The sequence below is a fragment of the Lipomyces doorenjongii genome, assembly GCF_038497915.1.
Source record: "Lipomyces doorenjongii strain NRRL Y-27504 unplaced genomic scaffold V1508scaffold_103, whole genome shotgun sequence".
NCBI classification, from domain to species: domain Eukaryota; kingdom Fungi; phylum Ascomycota; class Lipomycetes; order Lipomycetales; family Lipomycetaceae; genus Lipomyces; species Lipomyces doorenjongii.
Genome location: NW_027118170.1, coordinates 1 through 15,237, shown reverse-complemented (window position 1 = coordinate 15,237; position 15,237 = coordinate 1). Strand labels below are relative to the sequence as shown.

Below are 15,237 nucleotides of genomic sequence, written 5' to 3'. Positions count from 1 at the left end.
GTTAGGGCCAATGTGGAGTTCATCGTATGCGCTTCTCCGCACTGCACCCTCCGCTCGTCCATCGGTAGCCTCCGCATTCCATCGACAGTCATACTATCGACAGCCAATGTCATATTCACGGCCCGCATCCGCAAGCGCAGTTGTCAATTCGCCAACATGGAGACACTACCGATGTTAAGCACTGCGAACCTCATGGCGGAAATTCAGCGACAGCAACAGCCAGAGCCGGTTAGTCCGGTCCAGTCGAGCTCTTGGGGATCGAGCACATCGCCTGGGGCTGCCAACGAGAAATCACCAGAAGAGAACACGAAGCTGCTGCATAAGCGACGACAAGTGGGATTGAAGCGAAGTCGAGCGGGCTGTTTACAATGGTAGGTCAGATACGCAGTGGCGAAAGCAGTCCACGCTAACTATGGAAGTCGCCAACGCAGGAAGAAGTGCGGTCTTGACAAACCGACGTGCAAGAGTTGTCTGGACCGCAACTGGGCCTGCGTATACCCTTCACCGGCCCCAACGACCAGTGATGTGCGAAAGTCGCCTGCAGCTAGACGAGTGTCGAGCCTATCGACCGTGCCTGCAGTCATACCGTCCGACTACAACAATGCAATATTCAGTGCCTCGTTCAGCGACGAGGGTTCCGTCGACACGTCTCTATTTGACGATACACTCGTTGCAGACCCATTGACGCCATCGACTACGCTAGTGCCGTCTCCTACCGTAGCCTCGATGAAGTCCATGTCGGCAAATATAGAGAATCTAGATGGGCTAGATCCGCTGTCTATCTTGAATTATACTCGTGATCAGAAAGAGCTTGTGCACCATTTTACGATGACTATATCATCTGTGATATCGTATTATCGGCAAGAAGGACCGTTTAGGCGCCTAATCCTGTCGTTGTTGATTCCTGTTGCCGGGCGAGGTCCTGCAGCTCCACCCCCAACCGGCCCGTTATTATCGTCGCTATGTGCACTGGCGTCGGCGCACAAGTCGTATGCGCAGGGTATTACACAGGGAGGTCAGCAGCTGTCGTATCATACAGCGGCTCTGGAGAAGCTTATTACACATCTAGAAGACCTTCCCGCGCGGCTTGAGGACGAAACTACGCAGAATGTGCTTCTTTCGTCCATTTTGATACTAGTGTACTACGAAATTGCCAAAGGCGGCTACATAGACTCGATCAGCATGCACCTGAATGGCGCTTATCGTATCATCACAAGCTTTCTTAACCACATCATATTCCGGCTACAGACATCAAACACGACTGGAACAGCAAATTCCAGGGTATCCAAGGAAACGATTTTTTTATTCCGAATATTTCAGTATTTTGACGTTATATCTTCATTATCGAAGCGGGACAAGTTACTTGATCAGTCGCTGCAGTTGCATCATTTTCTGTCGACGTATTCCCGGCTGCGGCCAACTACGACTTCGACAAGCGAATTCCCTGACGACGGCATCGATCCGGTAATTGGACTAGCAGAAGATTTGTGGCCGTTGATCGTACGGCTATGCATTCTGTGCAACGACTCAGAATTTGGTAAAGTACTGACGCCAGACATCATGTGTCGCGCAAGTTTACTCGAGCTCGAGCTGAGTTCGTGGGAAGTGCCCGCCGCATCGTCGTCGACGTCGAGTCCGCAAGATTTGGCGATGCAGGCAGCAGCAAAAGTGTACCAGCTCGCAGCGCAAATCTACCTTCTCCGGACATTCTTTCCATCCGAGAACGTGGCAGACGCCATTCAAGGTCACGTCCGTTGCGCATTAGACCATCTCGCTAGAGTATGCACGCTTGAAGGAAACATGGCTGCTTTACTCTGGCCAGTCAGTGTTGTCGCGAGCGAATGCGTCGATTCAATTGATCGCGGGTTTGTGAAGGTTGTGTTCCAGAAATTGGGGAAACGACAGGGCATGGCCAATGTCATGCGGGGCCTGCAGTCTGTTGAGGCTGGGTGGCGGGGAATAGGGGATTCTGAGATCGTTATGTTTGGTTAGGCATTGTCTGAGTTGTATTAACAGTAGATGTGTACTATTTTGAGTATTTGGAGTTGTACTAACAGGAGATGTGTACTATTTTGAGTATTGTGGAGTTACAGTGGAGCCTTTGTATTTAACGAGCGCGATGTCGTATGTATGATTTTAATATTTATTGTCACCGTATAACTATAAAAGTGCCCTGGGACTCCACGGACGCCACACTCTGTGCGGCTGCTTAACATAGGTGGCCCCCCTCGAGAAGGGAATTACCCTGAGTCGAAGTTTCTATAAGCGCAAGCGACGCTCCCCCACTGCGAGTAATCGGACATTCTAAATCCGCCTCCCTCATTAGCTGCACGCGCTTCTGCGCGGCAGGCGGCAGGCGCTAGAGGCCATGACCAAGGCCCAGATTCACTCGGATTCTGACCAAGTGATAGGGTATGTATACTCTGCATTTCCTGCTCATCTTTCATCTCCCATAGAGTTGCACTCCTCGTACAGTGACCCCCTTCAGCATGCCCCCATCTTTCGAGTCCAGTATCACTACACTAACAGGTACTGCAGCATCCTCTCCAGTGTCAGAAGTCGACGAAATGCACGATGCTGTGACAAACGTACCTGTGATCTCCTCCCTGTCGTCGGTCTACTCAGTGTCGGCGCTGCCTTCCCAGGAACATCGATGGGCCTCGCTCGTCGCCTCTTTTGAGCAGTTATATCCCAATGAAGACCTGACGTTCATTGCGCGCTCGCCGGGCCGCGTAAACCTAATCGGGGAGCACATCGACTACTCGCTGTTTGACGTTCTGCCTATGGCCATCACGCAGGACGTGCTCATCGCCGTCCACGTAGGCGCGACCGACGGTCAAATCGTGCTCAACAACACAGACCCACAATTTCCTGCCCGGACATTCAACATTGCAGACCTGAAAGAAATCGAGATCGACGCCACTGTCCATGAATGGAGCAACTACTTTCTAGCCGGCGTCAAGGGCGCGTTCTCTCTTCTTCCGTTGGCCAAAATACCAAGCATGCACTGCCTCATTGACGGCCGCATCCCAACCGGCTCTGGCCTCTCATCCTCCTCGGCCTTTGTCTGCGCGTCCCTCCTCGCAATCGTCACAGCTGTCAAAGCTATGGCGCCAAATTCCACATCCTTCGCCAGCGCAGTCACCAAGTCTGATCTAGTGCAGTCCTCCGTTGTCTCGGAGCGCTATGTCGGGGTCAACTCAGGCGGTATGGACCAGTCAGCTTCAGTATTTGGCGTGCCCGGACACGCACTACAAGTCCAGTTTTATCCAGCATTGAAGGCGACGCCAATAGCCTTCCAAAGCGACGGTTTTGCGTTCGTGATTGCAAATACGCTAGTTGTTGCTGACAAACATGTTACTGGTCCGATTCACTATAACCTGCGAGTTGTCGAAACTGCCGTGGCCGCTGAGATTCTTGCAAAACAGTGCGGTCTCGGTCCACTTCCCATCCGGGACGGTTTTGGTGGTACACTTCGCGGCGTAGTCGAAGCGTTCAAAGCTCGCGGTGTCGACGCCACCGGTGTGATAAACAAAGTTAAGGAAGTCTTTTCGAAAGAAGAAGGCTATACACTCGCCGAAACTGCCCAGCTACTGGGACAATCCGAATTGGAAATCACAAAGAAATACATGACCCGCTTTCCTGTCCGCTTTGAGCGTTTTCAATTCCGTGCACGAGCACTGCATGTGTTGGAGGAAGCGCTGCGTGTACAGAAGTTTTGCCAGATGTTGACCCATGCGCCTGCCGGTCAGGACGGCGCGGACGCCGAGGAACAATATCTGCGGGCTCTGGCGTCTATTACGACTGCATCGCATCAGTCGTGCCGGGATTTGTTCGACTGTTCTTGCGAAGAGTTAGACGAGCTAGTCGGTCTAGCGGTGGCGAACGGAGCATATGGAAGCCGCTTAACTGGTGCAGGATGGGGTGGTGCGACTGTCAGTTTGGTGCGTAAAGATAAAGCAGCAGAATTTGTGCAGTGTTTGAAGAAGGAGTACTATTTGAAACGGTACCCTGAAATTTCGGAAGATAAGATGAACGATGCCATTTGCATTACGGAGCCGGCCTTGGGTTCGGCAGTTGTTGTAGGAAATTACAATGTGTGATGCATTAAACAAGTAATGATTTTGATTGTATTTATTGGAGTTGTGCTCTGCAATAAATCTCATTCGCGCGTAAATAAATAGACCACAGAGACACGAGCATTTTACTAGAGAACTAGTTGAAAGAGGCGAGATGCAGAAGATATGTCACATCCCCTGACAAACTGTTGCGTGCTATTATTCACAAAGGGACTAGCCGATGAATTACATTTACGATCCATTGTCATGACATTATTACAGTTGAGAGAAAGTGTTGGCAAATTTCCATAGCCGTGACTGCTATAACATATTTCCGGCCGATATAGCAAACAATATCTCTCTGACTGGGATGGACTGTTTAGGTGCCAGCAAGACTTGATGAAGTGTTTTTCTGCCACCTTCCCAATATAGACCGCCATTCGGGAAGTAGGTCATTAAGAATAGACATGCTAGTTTCTTACTTGACCACGTATGGATTGTTAGCAGGGTCCGCTCCACGCCATATCCCCACTCATTAATCGTACTTAGACTCTCTGCTGACTCAAAAGTCATTACAATCTTGACGGCATTGCGACAAGCTTCTTTTGGCAAGCGACAATCCATTCAACCTTGAGAAAAGCTCTGCCTCCATCCTTTTCGCGGCGTCCGGACCACTCATGATCTCGCCCACCATATCACTTCCAGGCGGGAAATCAAACTCAAAAATCGGTTCTCCATCGCCTCTCATATTGGCCAGCACCGCTTGACGAAAGTGGCACCGGAGAAGCTCATCCCTTGCACTTTGCACACTATTCGGATCTCGACAAACTCGGTCAAGTCGCCGACCGCCTATATTTAAAAGATCATCATTGAAATAACTACCTTGTAATCGTCATCTACGTTGATAGAGATACTAAAGTTGTCAAACAGCGCATGGACATGGGTCGCCATGAGCAGTCCATTCTGACATGAGTTGATCCCCGTGTCATGCCCGTCCTCTCTATTTGTAATCCACCGAGAAAAATCACTCTGGATGAACCATTGTTCGGCCGACAGTGGAAAGATGTGGGCAGCATGGTAGCCTGTCCAATCATTCGCATCAACCAGCCTTTTGGGGTTGACAACGCCGGTTATCACACACTTTCCGTCTCTTTCGCGAACACGCCGCCGAAATGATTCATCTCTACCAGAGACTGTGTATGATAGTACTCGTGTTATGCAGAACTCGTTTGTGATTAATATTCTGCCTGTTTCAATTTCAGTAGCCATCTCACAGTCAAATTAATACAAATCCTGTATCGTGGGGAGAAGTGGGCTTTATATCATACTCTCCCGATTGCAGTGGCTCGTCGGTTGGTCTCAGGGGCATCTCATTACCCCGTAAATATACTTCGTATGGGGAATCCGAAATGATGAGAATCTCATTGTGAAGGATGGAGTCAACAGAAGACCACCGAGTGCCTTATCAGGCTCTGAATTGTCGTAAAACCGGACATCTCGACCTAGCGACCTGTTGGGAGCCATAAAGTGCCGATTGGGTCAGTCGCCGAGTTAGTAAATGATACCTGCCAGGCACCAAATGAAGTCGAGGCTAACAGGCACGCTAGTATCTAATGTAATAATAGTGACGAAGAAGCAATGAACTATTGCGAAGCTTAGTAACTGAAATTACGAACAATCTGTCCACCTTCGGCTTGTTGCTCAGTTACTGCTGCTAATCATCCTGTATGATTGTAGAATACCAACAATGAATATGGCACAGAATCCATAGAGAATTCTGCGCAGGCTCTTGAAAAGATTATTGTATGCGAAGACAGAACAACAAGAAAAACTCGGGGACCCTATTACGACGGGTCACTTAATTTGAAAGTTTGTTTACGACAATAGTCGGGTTAGGGTATTGTTGGCATACTTTGGGCTCTTAGGGCTGGGAATCGGACGAAGGTGCACAGCCAATATATGTGTGAGAAGAAGTTCCAAGTACGAGGTCGAGGCTCAGCATTACACTAATTAAACTACGGTGCATACCAGCCCAGAATTCTCTACTGTCAGTGTGTCAGAGTGTCTGAATCTCCTCGGGCTTCTAAACACAAGGTAAGCATCCTAAGTTAAAACTAGAATCCTTAATCAAAGAAGCTTGGATTCGATGTTACACATATAATGTGCAAGTCCGGCGGCCCAGAATCAGATTGTCAGGGTGGAACTTCCTCAGTTATGAGCCGCAACCCGGTGAAAAGTAACACACGATTGTTGAATTTGTCGTTTTTCTCTCGCGCTGTGTTATTAACGAGTACTGTCTACCTTCTCACGCACGCATTTATCTAATCAACACGGCATCGCTTACACCATTCTCTCATGGTAATACTAACTTGCAACCTGAGGATGAGGAGGGCCAGAGCTCCTCGGACGAGCGCGAGCTTGCATTCGAAGTATTGCGTCAAATAATCCAACTTGATGTCACGGAAGATTCAAAGAATTTGATCGGCATTGTACTGGAGAACAAGCCCAATATAAAAGATGTCTTCTTGTCCGGCCTGCTCACCTCTAGTCCCAAAACTATCAACTTGGGAGATATCTTCATTTCCGGTCTCCGATCATTCAAGCAGGTAAAATTACCAAGTACTACGTCTTCCTTTCCATCTCCTCCGTCTTACTTGGGTGCTCATCACCCATACAGTTGTCACCGACTCTCTACCCTCGACCACCCTGCGCAACGCAAAAGCAATCGGGTACCGGTAGCAAGATTCTACGGCGAAAACTGTCTGTCGCCGTTTTACCCCAAGCTCCTTGGATGTAATAACGGCTCTTCAGTCAAGATATTCCCAGAAAATCCCGTCGCACCTACGACCCACCACCGCGCAGATCATCTACCCACATCACCCATTCCTCGATATTCTCCCCTTCCCTAGCATGCGCTCGCGAGCCATCTCCCTTTTGGCCTGCTCCCCGCCACTCTTCGATGTCGTCAAGCTGAAAGTCGACATCATGAAAGACGGCCTTGTTTGTTGGCATATGGATCGGATGGGGCACGATGACCATCCGGCGTAGCTGGGGGGCGGCTCCATGGTTCTTGAAGAAGTGGTGGAAGTTACTTGGTGGTAAGGATGGGGAGGCGTGAGAGCAGACGAAATGGAGGAGAGAGTTGAGAGGTGAAGAGTTAAAGATTTGATAGCCCTGACAACTGCGGACTGAACTGGACAGAGGACTGTGCAAACAGAGTGGACGGCAACGTTATACTTGAAGAAATGAATTCCTGGATACAAGACTTTGTGCATGGTCTAGCAGCGGAGGCACAGCCTCCTTTTATACTTGCTAGCCATGAATATAACCACATGCACTTTAAGGTCCAACAACACACAAGACTTATATCGCATAAGCGTATTCCAAAATTTCTTTACTCTATAAATGTCGAATACATGCCATAACGCTAATGATGACTCTCCTATAGGAGGCATTGTGTGTTGAATCGATGTTGAGCCTGTCTCTCTATGCCTGACTGCCCCGTCTAAGCTTCCGTGCTTGACCGCATCGGCTTGGGGAAATCAATATTTACCGGATCCAAGTAGTAAGCGCGTTCTGCCTCAGGAATCTTCTGGGCCTCAGTAAACCCATCTCCCAACCACGCCATAACATTATCGTTGACATACTCATATTCGTAATCCTCCCATCTCGGATTGGCCAATGTCGTAATAAAATGCAGCGAACTTCCCGGCCACATGCCCGAGACTCTTCCTTCGCTGGTGCCTCGCTTATACCACGACATGCAAGGCAAGCTAAACACGGTCTTCGGGAAATGCTGATCACAGAACTCGACGAAGGACTCCACAGATGCACGCTTCACGGTCATGGTTTTGATGCACTCCCGCTGGATCTTCTCAACAGCCGCACAGACATACTCCCCGATCTTTTCGATCACGATACTCAAGCTTCCGGTTCCCTGTTCGGAATTCGGTCCCAGGGAGATAAACATGTTGGGGAACTCGTCCGTCGCAACAGAGAGATATGTCTCCGGGTACTCTGCCCACTTATCGGCGAGCTTCCGGCCGCCTCTGCCAATTATGGGGAAACGGCCTGTCCATGTGGTGTCGAATCCAGTCGCACAGATAATCGCATCAACAGGACGCAAGATATCGTCATTGGTGACCACGCCCCCGGCTGTGATGGACGATATCTCCTCAGAGATAAAGCTGACATTATCCTGGGTTAGTGCATTTAGGTAGTGAAGTCCAGGTGTGATACGGCGGCAGCCCGGCAGGAAGTCAGGCACAACTTTTGCAGAATCTCTGGTTTCTTTGTGAGCTTCTTCATCATGTGCTCGTTGAGGTAGGCAGCGGTGGCGTCGGCATTCGACCCGCGAAATGTGATATGGTGCAATGACTGGAGCTCCTGGTCAATGGCCTTGCGGTACTCGAGGAAGAATTGGGGCCCCTCGTTAAAGCGCTTCACCTCTTCTTCACTGAATGTGACTAAGCCGGATCAATGCTAAGTTAAATGAAAGCAAACCAAAAGCACTTACAATTCGTCTCTTCCTGCTTCTGGACCTCGCCGGATGCGGACGGGGGAGATATCCACGTTTTACTTCGGACGTAGGCGTCACGCTGCTTCACTATCGGCTGAAGGCTAGGCACGATCTGGACAGCACTGGAGCCTGAGCCAATAACTGCAACTGCCTTCCCCTAGAGAGAAGTCAGCATCAAACTTTTGAACTCACTCGTCAAACATCCATTGAATTCAAAACATATTCAAATTATTATATCAAGCATAAAGGATATTATGCTGAAATATTTAAGACAAGACAAAATGAGTGATCACTACGTGCGGGCTGAATACATACCGTCGGATCCCAATCATCATCCCAATTCGCACTGTGGAGCAATACACCCTTAAAGTCATGTAACCCCTTAATGTCCGGCCATTTCCACTCGTTGAGCGCGCCAACGCACCCGTACAATATGTTGGCCGAGTCGGTAAAAACCTCGCCGGTATCGACTCGCTGAATCTTGACTTGCCACTTTGCTTCCGCCTGGTCAAACCGCGCCTCCACAATCTTGCTGTTGAGCCGGACGTACTTGTCAACGCCATATTTCTGGACAATGGCTTTCCAGTACTGATGAATTTCCTGTCCAGACGCGTAAAATTGTGACCAGTTTGGGTTCGAGTCGAAGGAGAGCTGATACGAGTGCGCGGGATGTACATGAGCAAGAGAATTTGTAGAACTGATCTATAAGTGGCATACCATACGCAACGCCCGGACACCTGTTCTCGTACCACACGCCCTCGACATCCGGATTCTTGTCGTAGATCGCGAGATCGAGGTTTGGAATGCGCTGAGGGAAGCGGATGCCCGCTATAATTCCAGATATGCCAGCACCTATGACAATGACCTTTATCGAGCGGCGCGCACCCACCACCCGAGCCTCAAGAGCAACGACATGACTGAAAACGAGTGTTGAAATGCTGACTGAGATGGGAAGCTGTGCGTCGCGCCATTTTTATATCTAAGACGCAGCAAAAGCAGCGGCTGACTGACAGGGTGACAAATTTATTAAACTGCAATAATTAGTTAATAAAGATATCAAAGGAGATTCATGGGGCAACTGCCAACCATTCCTCTTTGGGACTAGCGTAAGTAGAGATCGTACTACCTCGTCGACATTTGTACCTCGACCTCGTAAGAATTAACCTAAAATTTAACGCCGAGTAAGTCGTAAGACGAAGAGAACACGTAGGATTTCAAGTTATTTATTGGACCAGAACAGCTATCCGTCCACCCTCATATAATGGAGATCCCATTACGACCGGTTTGCCCACTGCAAATAGTCAACAACCCACAAACCTTATATGTCGCCATGGTGTTTGAGTCGGTCGACCAAGCCAAGCAAGTTGCAAACTACTTTCCAATAAATAATAATGTTGCCGTGAAGAATGGCTCCGTGAAGATAAAGATCAGGCATTTGCTCTTGTGTATATGTGCCCAAAAGCCATTCAACTCCAGATGGCCTCACCCGTCATAGACGCAAACAGCATGCTCTTGGAAGGTCCGGTTCTAAAGGCAGCTCAACGACTCATGGGTCCTTAGTCAACTTGTTGACAAACATCAGAGATACCATAGTACGACTACTTAAAAAAAGGCGTAACTAGCTATTTGCGCCAACTTTGATCTACCAGGGAGAAGTTGAGTCTGCCGACAGTCGGCATCTTGTCCGCAATTGTCCATTAATTATATTCTAGAAGCACCTGCTCTTCTCATTCAGTGTGAGGGTCGAGGGTCTTAAGGTCAGAATCGAAGTTTTGCACTATATGTGACGCTAGCTGGAAAGCAAGTATAACTGTATATTTTAGAATATTAACTACGATAACCCCACGGGGACCAGCGTGTTCTTATGTGCATTCCTGCGCCCCCGTTCGAGCCTCTACAGCCAATGAAATCTTTTCTAATAGAAAGACGCCAACAAAATGAAGGCATTACAAAAAATCAAAGCAAAACACACGGCCATCTGAGCAGAGCAGAAGGAACGTAGTCGGGGGTCCGAGGGGTCGCCGATGGGTACGAGATGAGGACATCCCCGGTGATACTCAGGGGTTCGTCCTGACATTCAGAGTTTTGGCGTTGCTAGTGCAAATCACGCGCTAGATGGGTGTCAAGCACCATTAAGGCGGAACGCTCTAAATACTGGAAATTTCCTCCCTGTTTATAAGGTCGAATCGTTTGCAGTATTTTCCTTCTTGATTTTTATCAATTTCGGGTTTATAAACTTGAAATAAGGGAGAAATTGATGAAGACATGATTTGCTTGTTAGGCCGATCCACTCGCTGCTACACGTTATACGATGTGGGCTTTTGTGAGAATTGTAGAAGTGGACTGAATGGACTAAGGTGAACAATAAGATGGGAGCTGAGAGTCAAGTCTCGATGAGGCCATCTCACGGACACTCATGTCTAATATATACACAAGAAACACCTCCTCACAAGAGGTGAAACAGCACTACACAGCCTCCTCAAGCTCCCCCGCTCTCCCGTCACCACGCCCGAATGTACTCTACTAAGTTCGGCTACCTACGAACACTAACGTTGGCCAATCTCCAGTGTTCTCGAAGCGGGGACAGCTCGGCTCCAAGGATCTAGAAGCGAAGATTAATCTCAGCAACCAATAAAAGCTGGTGCTCCCCGAGGTCCGACAAGCTTGAAGTGGAGACTGACCGATAGCCGACGCACTTGATCCACAAACAGGCTTTCAACATATCATTCATAGCAAAAATCAAGACATCGCTGCATTGCTTTTAGGCAAAGTTTCTGACCTCTGTCGATTATGACATACTTCAATACAACAAATGATACGACTAAGAGTGTACATAACTACTGTATATAACTACTACTTCCGAATATATGCAAGAGGCATCCGTGAAATGAGAAGTGACTATTCCATAAACTTCATGAAATACGACTACAATAATCTTCTGACCTATGATTGCTGCATGACTAGCAAATCTTGGCAGTTGCCAAAATGACAACTACAAATGCGCCAAGGCGATCGCCCAGCACATGATTAGGGTAACGAATCATGATTAGAGTGATTCTGGCCAAGCATTGAGTGCTTGATCATACTAAGCTATAATGAAGATAAGATTCTTGAACCGGTTGCAGCACTACTCTCGCTAAGAAAGTTTCTTTGCGACATACTGATAATTCTTGACCTCTCTGCCTGGAACTCCAGCACTTTTTAGAAGCTCTGCTCGCTTCACCGAGATGGTCTCGCTCTCTCTACCCAATACAGAGCAGAGAAATTCATTACGAGGAAAAAAGGCAAATAATGTGGCGACATCTATTTATTTTCGTGATCTCCGTCCTCGTAGTGTTTCCCAGCACCATTGTTCGGGCCGGAAACATCAAAGCAGAACCACCAACATTGAAATGTTCAGGCTTAGAGACAGTAACAAAGACCGCTTATCGCGATGTGACTACAGTGAGAATAATTTGCTGTTCTGTGACGTCTATAGTGTCCTTGATGTTGACAGTAGGTATATTTATAGACAAAAGAGCAGACGCGAACCGTGACCTCGATCAAAATCACATCAGTTCCCGTAACAAAAACAGTCAGCGTCCCGTCGTTCAAATCAGTCACGGTCGACCACTATCACACTATTACCAAATCAATTATAGTGCCGACTACAATAAGAAAAATTTCGACATCGACATATACGGCCAAATACACAACTACCACGACTACCACCGCTACCCGAATTAAAGAATTTCCGAGCTTTCAAACAGTTAATTTGGTGTCATTAAAAACTATTGATCACACCGAAACAATTGAAGACCGAAAGACTGTAACAAAATCAGTCACAGTATCTACGACTTTAGTGAAAGTGTCAGTAGTGACAGATGTCGTCTCGTCCACACTCACGTCTACTGTTATTCAAGTCTCGCCAACAACTCGCACGGTAACTTTTACAACGACTTCCTTCCTCCATACGGCGACCGTGACAGATTCAGTGACCTTAAGTGCAAGCACTGTCACTGCAACAGTTGTGCCGTCATGTCGACCGATATGCGCACAGCTTGTGGCAAACCCTTCCTTCGAGTCGCTGGTACCTTTGCAAAATTGGGGTCCAGTGATTCCAGTGCCAGCATTACGGAAAAGAGAACCTGCCCCTGTCTATAACTACTTCAGCGTAGAATCTACTTTCGACATACCGGGTGGAGCTCATTCTGGTGACAATGCGTTGGTATCCAATTTTGTCACTAACCCCCTATGGATCGGAATGACCCAGTCAATTGTTGTTAATCGTAATTGCTACGGAAGATACAAATTCCAAGCTTTTGCGAAGAGTTCGACTGATAGCTGTATATTTGTTCTATCTGTTAGGACTGCCTTGTTACCTCACGAGATTAGCACCTCATCTATAACATTCGGAGGTCTATGGGGAGAAATATCATCTTTTCTTGAAGTTGATGGCAATTTTGATCTAATAGTTTCGGTTTCTTGTACCAGTTGGAGTCAGGTTTGGTTGGATGACGTTACAGTTACGATGGCCGATAAAATTATCTTGCCTCACGTGATGGACAATTAAGTTAACTTCGAACCTTGTCTACTGAGTGTACCTCATGACGTTTGGTTAAGGGTTAAGTGTGTGCCACACACTAAACCTAATTTGACGCAGCCGCCTTATGGGCACTGCTTGTGTTTGGTTAAGGGGTCGGTTACTTCCAAAATCTTAAGAACCCTTCCAGCTGTATAAATTATAACATCTAATATAACTTATATGAGATAGCTTTCTTAAAATAAGACCAACCTAAAGACCTAACCTTGGAGACGCACAGTTTTTGAATAAGAATCACAGTAATCTTCTATCAGCATGACTAGCAAAGATTGATGGTCGCCCAAAAGGTCTTGAACAGAAAATACAAAGATCAAAAGAGTTTTTTTAAAGGGTTAGGAATATGAATGAGAGTGGCGCATGGCAAACCATGGAGTTTTTGACTAGTAAAAGCTTCTTAGGAGACTTTTGAACCGGTTGCACACTCTCGCTAAGAGAGTTCTCTGCCGCATAGAAGACATGACCCCGGGTCATGATGTTGTTACCGCAACACTTTTAAACACTGTTAAAAGCCCAGGTGGTTTGATGCAAATGCCTCGCTGTAATGCAGAGGCTAGATATTCACTATGAGGAGCCAAATACAGACACTATGGCGATATCTATTTGATTTCATGATCACCTTCCTCTTAGTGATTCCCAGCGCCGTTGTTCTGGCTGCAAATGCCATATCAGAACCACTGACACTGAAATGTTCAGGCCTAAAATCAATAACAAGGACGACATATCACGATGTGACTACGGTGAGCATAACGATATTGCTTTGCGTTATGTATAGCATCCTTGATATTGACCGTAGTTATCATTTTAGACAAAACATCAGACACTGACTGTGACCTCGATCAAAATCACATCAGTTCCCGTAACAAAAACAGTCAGCGTCCCATCGTTGAAATCAGTCACGGTCAACCATTATCACACCATCACCAAATCAATTATAGTGCCGACTACAATAAGAAAAGTTTCGACATCGACATATACGGCCAAATACACAACTACCACGACTACCACGGCTACCCGATATAAGGAAGTTCCTAGTTTCAAAACAGTTACTCTGGAGTCATTGAAAACTATTGACCTCACCAAAATAGTTGAAGATCATCTGACTGTAACAAAATCAGTCACAATATCCACTACTGTAGCGAAAGTTTCAGTAGTAACAGACGTGGTCCCTACAACAGTCACGTCTACTGTTATTAAAGTCAAGCCAACAACCCGTACGGTGACTACTACTACGACTTCTGTCGTCCTTACGACGACCGTGACAGATTCAGTGACCTTAAGTGCAAGCACTGTCACGGCAACTGTTTTGCCGTCATGTCAACCTGTGTGCGCCCAACTAGTAGCAAACCCTTCTTTTGAATCGCAGCCCGATGTATGGGCCCCGAACTTTTTGCCCGGAATGCAATACGCCGTCATTCCGAGTCTGCAGGTACCAGGAGGGGCGCACTCTGGCAACTATGCTGCAGTATTCAAATCCTTTGCAGTTATTTCAGTTCCAGGAATAGGAGGTTTTATCAGCCAGTATAAGACTAAGGCGGCTGGTATCTTTCAGACAATCTCTCTTACAGAAGACTGCAATGGAGGATTATTCACATTCCAGGCATTTGTGAAGACATTATCTAATTCTTGCTATTTTAATGTTTCAGATGGTGATGGAGGGTCGCCTTTTAGTGGCACATTAATTAATCCAGGAACCAAATGGGTCGACATTACCGCTACTGTACGCTTAGTTGGTGACGTTACTCTAGAACTAGAGGCCATATGTGATAATGATGATCCAGTTTGGTTAGATGACATAACACTTACAATGCAGTATCGCCCTTTCTTTCCCGATAACACTCCGTGAAGCCTGTTGTAAATGAAGTCAGGAAGCTATTTGGAATGTATCATTATTGATCTATCTGATAGGGAAGAATAATACGGAGATGTATGTTAGGCGATTGTTTAACTTCAGTTCTATTTATACTCGTGTTCAATAAGCATATCTGTCGAAAACCTATGCCGTTGAGTAGTTCAGATCAGAGTAAACCCTTCACTGAGCCAATAGGTTCAATGGTATTCTGCTAACAAAAGAGCACTGT

General features: G+C 47.1%; 6 protein-coding genes across 6 annotated transcripts; 4 read left to right on the top strand and 2 right to left on the bottom strand.

Moving 5' to 3' along the window:
- Positions 1-64: 64 nt before the first annotated feature.
- On the top strand, positions 65-2,154 carry V1508DRAFT_426736 (fungal-specific transcription factor domain-containing protein). The gene is made up of 2 exons (XM_066941604.1): positions 65-371; positions 420-2,154. Exons 1-2 carry the CDS (start codon positions 157-159, stop codon positions 1,990-1,992), a joined length of 1,788 nt encoding a protein of 595 aa, XP_066792763.1. The 5' UTR covers positions 65-156; the 3' UTR covers positions 1,993-2,154.
- Positions 2,155-2,269: 115 nt separating this feature from the next.
- On the top strand, positions 2,270-4,181 carry V1508DRAFT_426733 (ribosomal protein S5 domain 2-type protein). The gene has a single exon (XM_066941603.1). The coding sequence runs from the start codon at positions 2,490-2,492 to the stop codon at positions 4,101-4,103; it is 1,614 nt and encodes a 537-aa protein (XP_066792762.1). The 5' UTR covers positions 2,270-2,489; the 3' UTR covers positions 4,104-4,181.
- Positions 4,182-4,620: 439 nt separating this feature from the next.
- V1508DRAFT_458223 (HNH endonuclease-domain-containing protein) lies at positions 4,621-5,972 on the bottom strand (the record flags this gene model as incomplete). The annotated part of the gene is given in 4 exon segments (XM_066942712.1): positions 4,621-4,940; positions 4,973-5,327; positions 5,347-5,447; positions 5,510-5,972. 4 exon segments carry the CDS (start codon positions 5,580-5,582, stop codon positions 4,621-4,623), a joined length of 849 nt encoding a protein of 282 aa, XP_066792761.1. The 5' UTR covers positions 5,583-5,972.
- Positions 5,973-7,563: 1,591 nt separating this feature from the next.
- On the bottom strand, positions 7,564-9,492 carry V1508DRAFT_400450 (uncharacterized protein; the record flags this gene model as incomplete). The annotated part of the gene is made up of 6 exons (XM_066938338.1): positions 7,564-8,256; positions 8,298-8,524; positions 8,575-8,734; positions 8,893-9,274; positions 9,327-9,442; positions 9,463-9,492. The coding sequence occupies 6 exons, from the start codon at positions 9,490-9,492 to the stop codon at positions 7,564-7,566; spliced, it is 1,608 nt and encodes a 535-aa protein (XP_066792760.1).
- Positions 9,493-11,673: 2,181 nt separating this feature from the next.
- On the top strand, positions 11,674-13,261 carry V1508DRAFT_392847 (uncharacterized protein). Its single transcript, XM_066937964.1, has 2 exons — positions 11,674-12,021; positions 12,089-13,261. The coding sequence occupies exons 1-2, from the start codon at positions 11,869-11,871 to the stop codon at positions 13,127-13,129; spliced, it is 1,194 nt and encodes a 397-aa protein (XP_066792759.1). The 5' UTR covers positions 11,674-11,868; the 3' UTR covers positions 13,130-13,261.
- Positions 13,262-13,608: 347 nt separating this feature from the next.
- V1508DRAFT_458220 (uncharacterized protein) lies at positions 13,609-15,147 on the top strand. The gene is made up of 2 exons (XM_066942711.1): positions 13,609-13,896; positions 13,965-15,147. The coding sequence occupies exons 1-2, from the start codon at positions 13,723-13,725 to the stop codon at positions 15,000-15,002; spliced, it is 1,212 nt and encodes a 403-aa protein (XP_066792758.1). The 5' UTR covers positions 13,609-13,722; the 3' UTR covers positions 15,003-15,147.
- Positions 15,148-15,237: the final 90 nt, after the last annotated feature.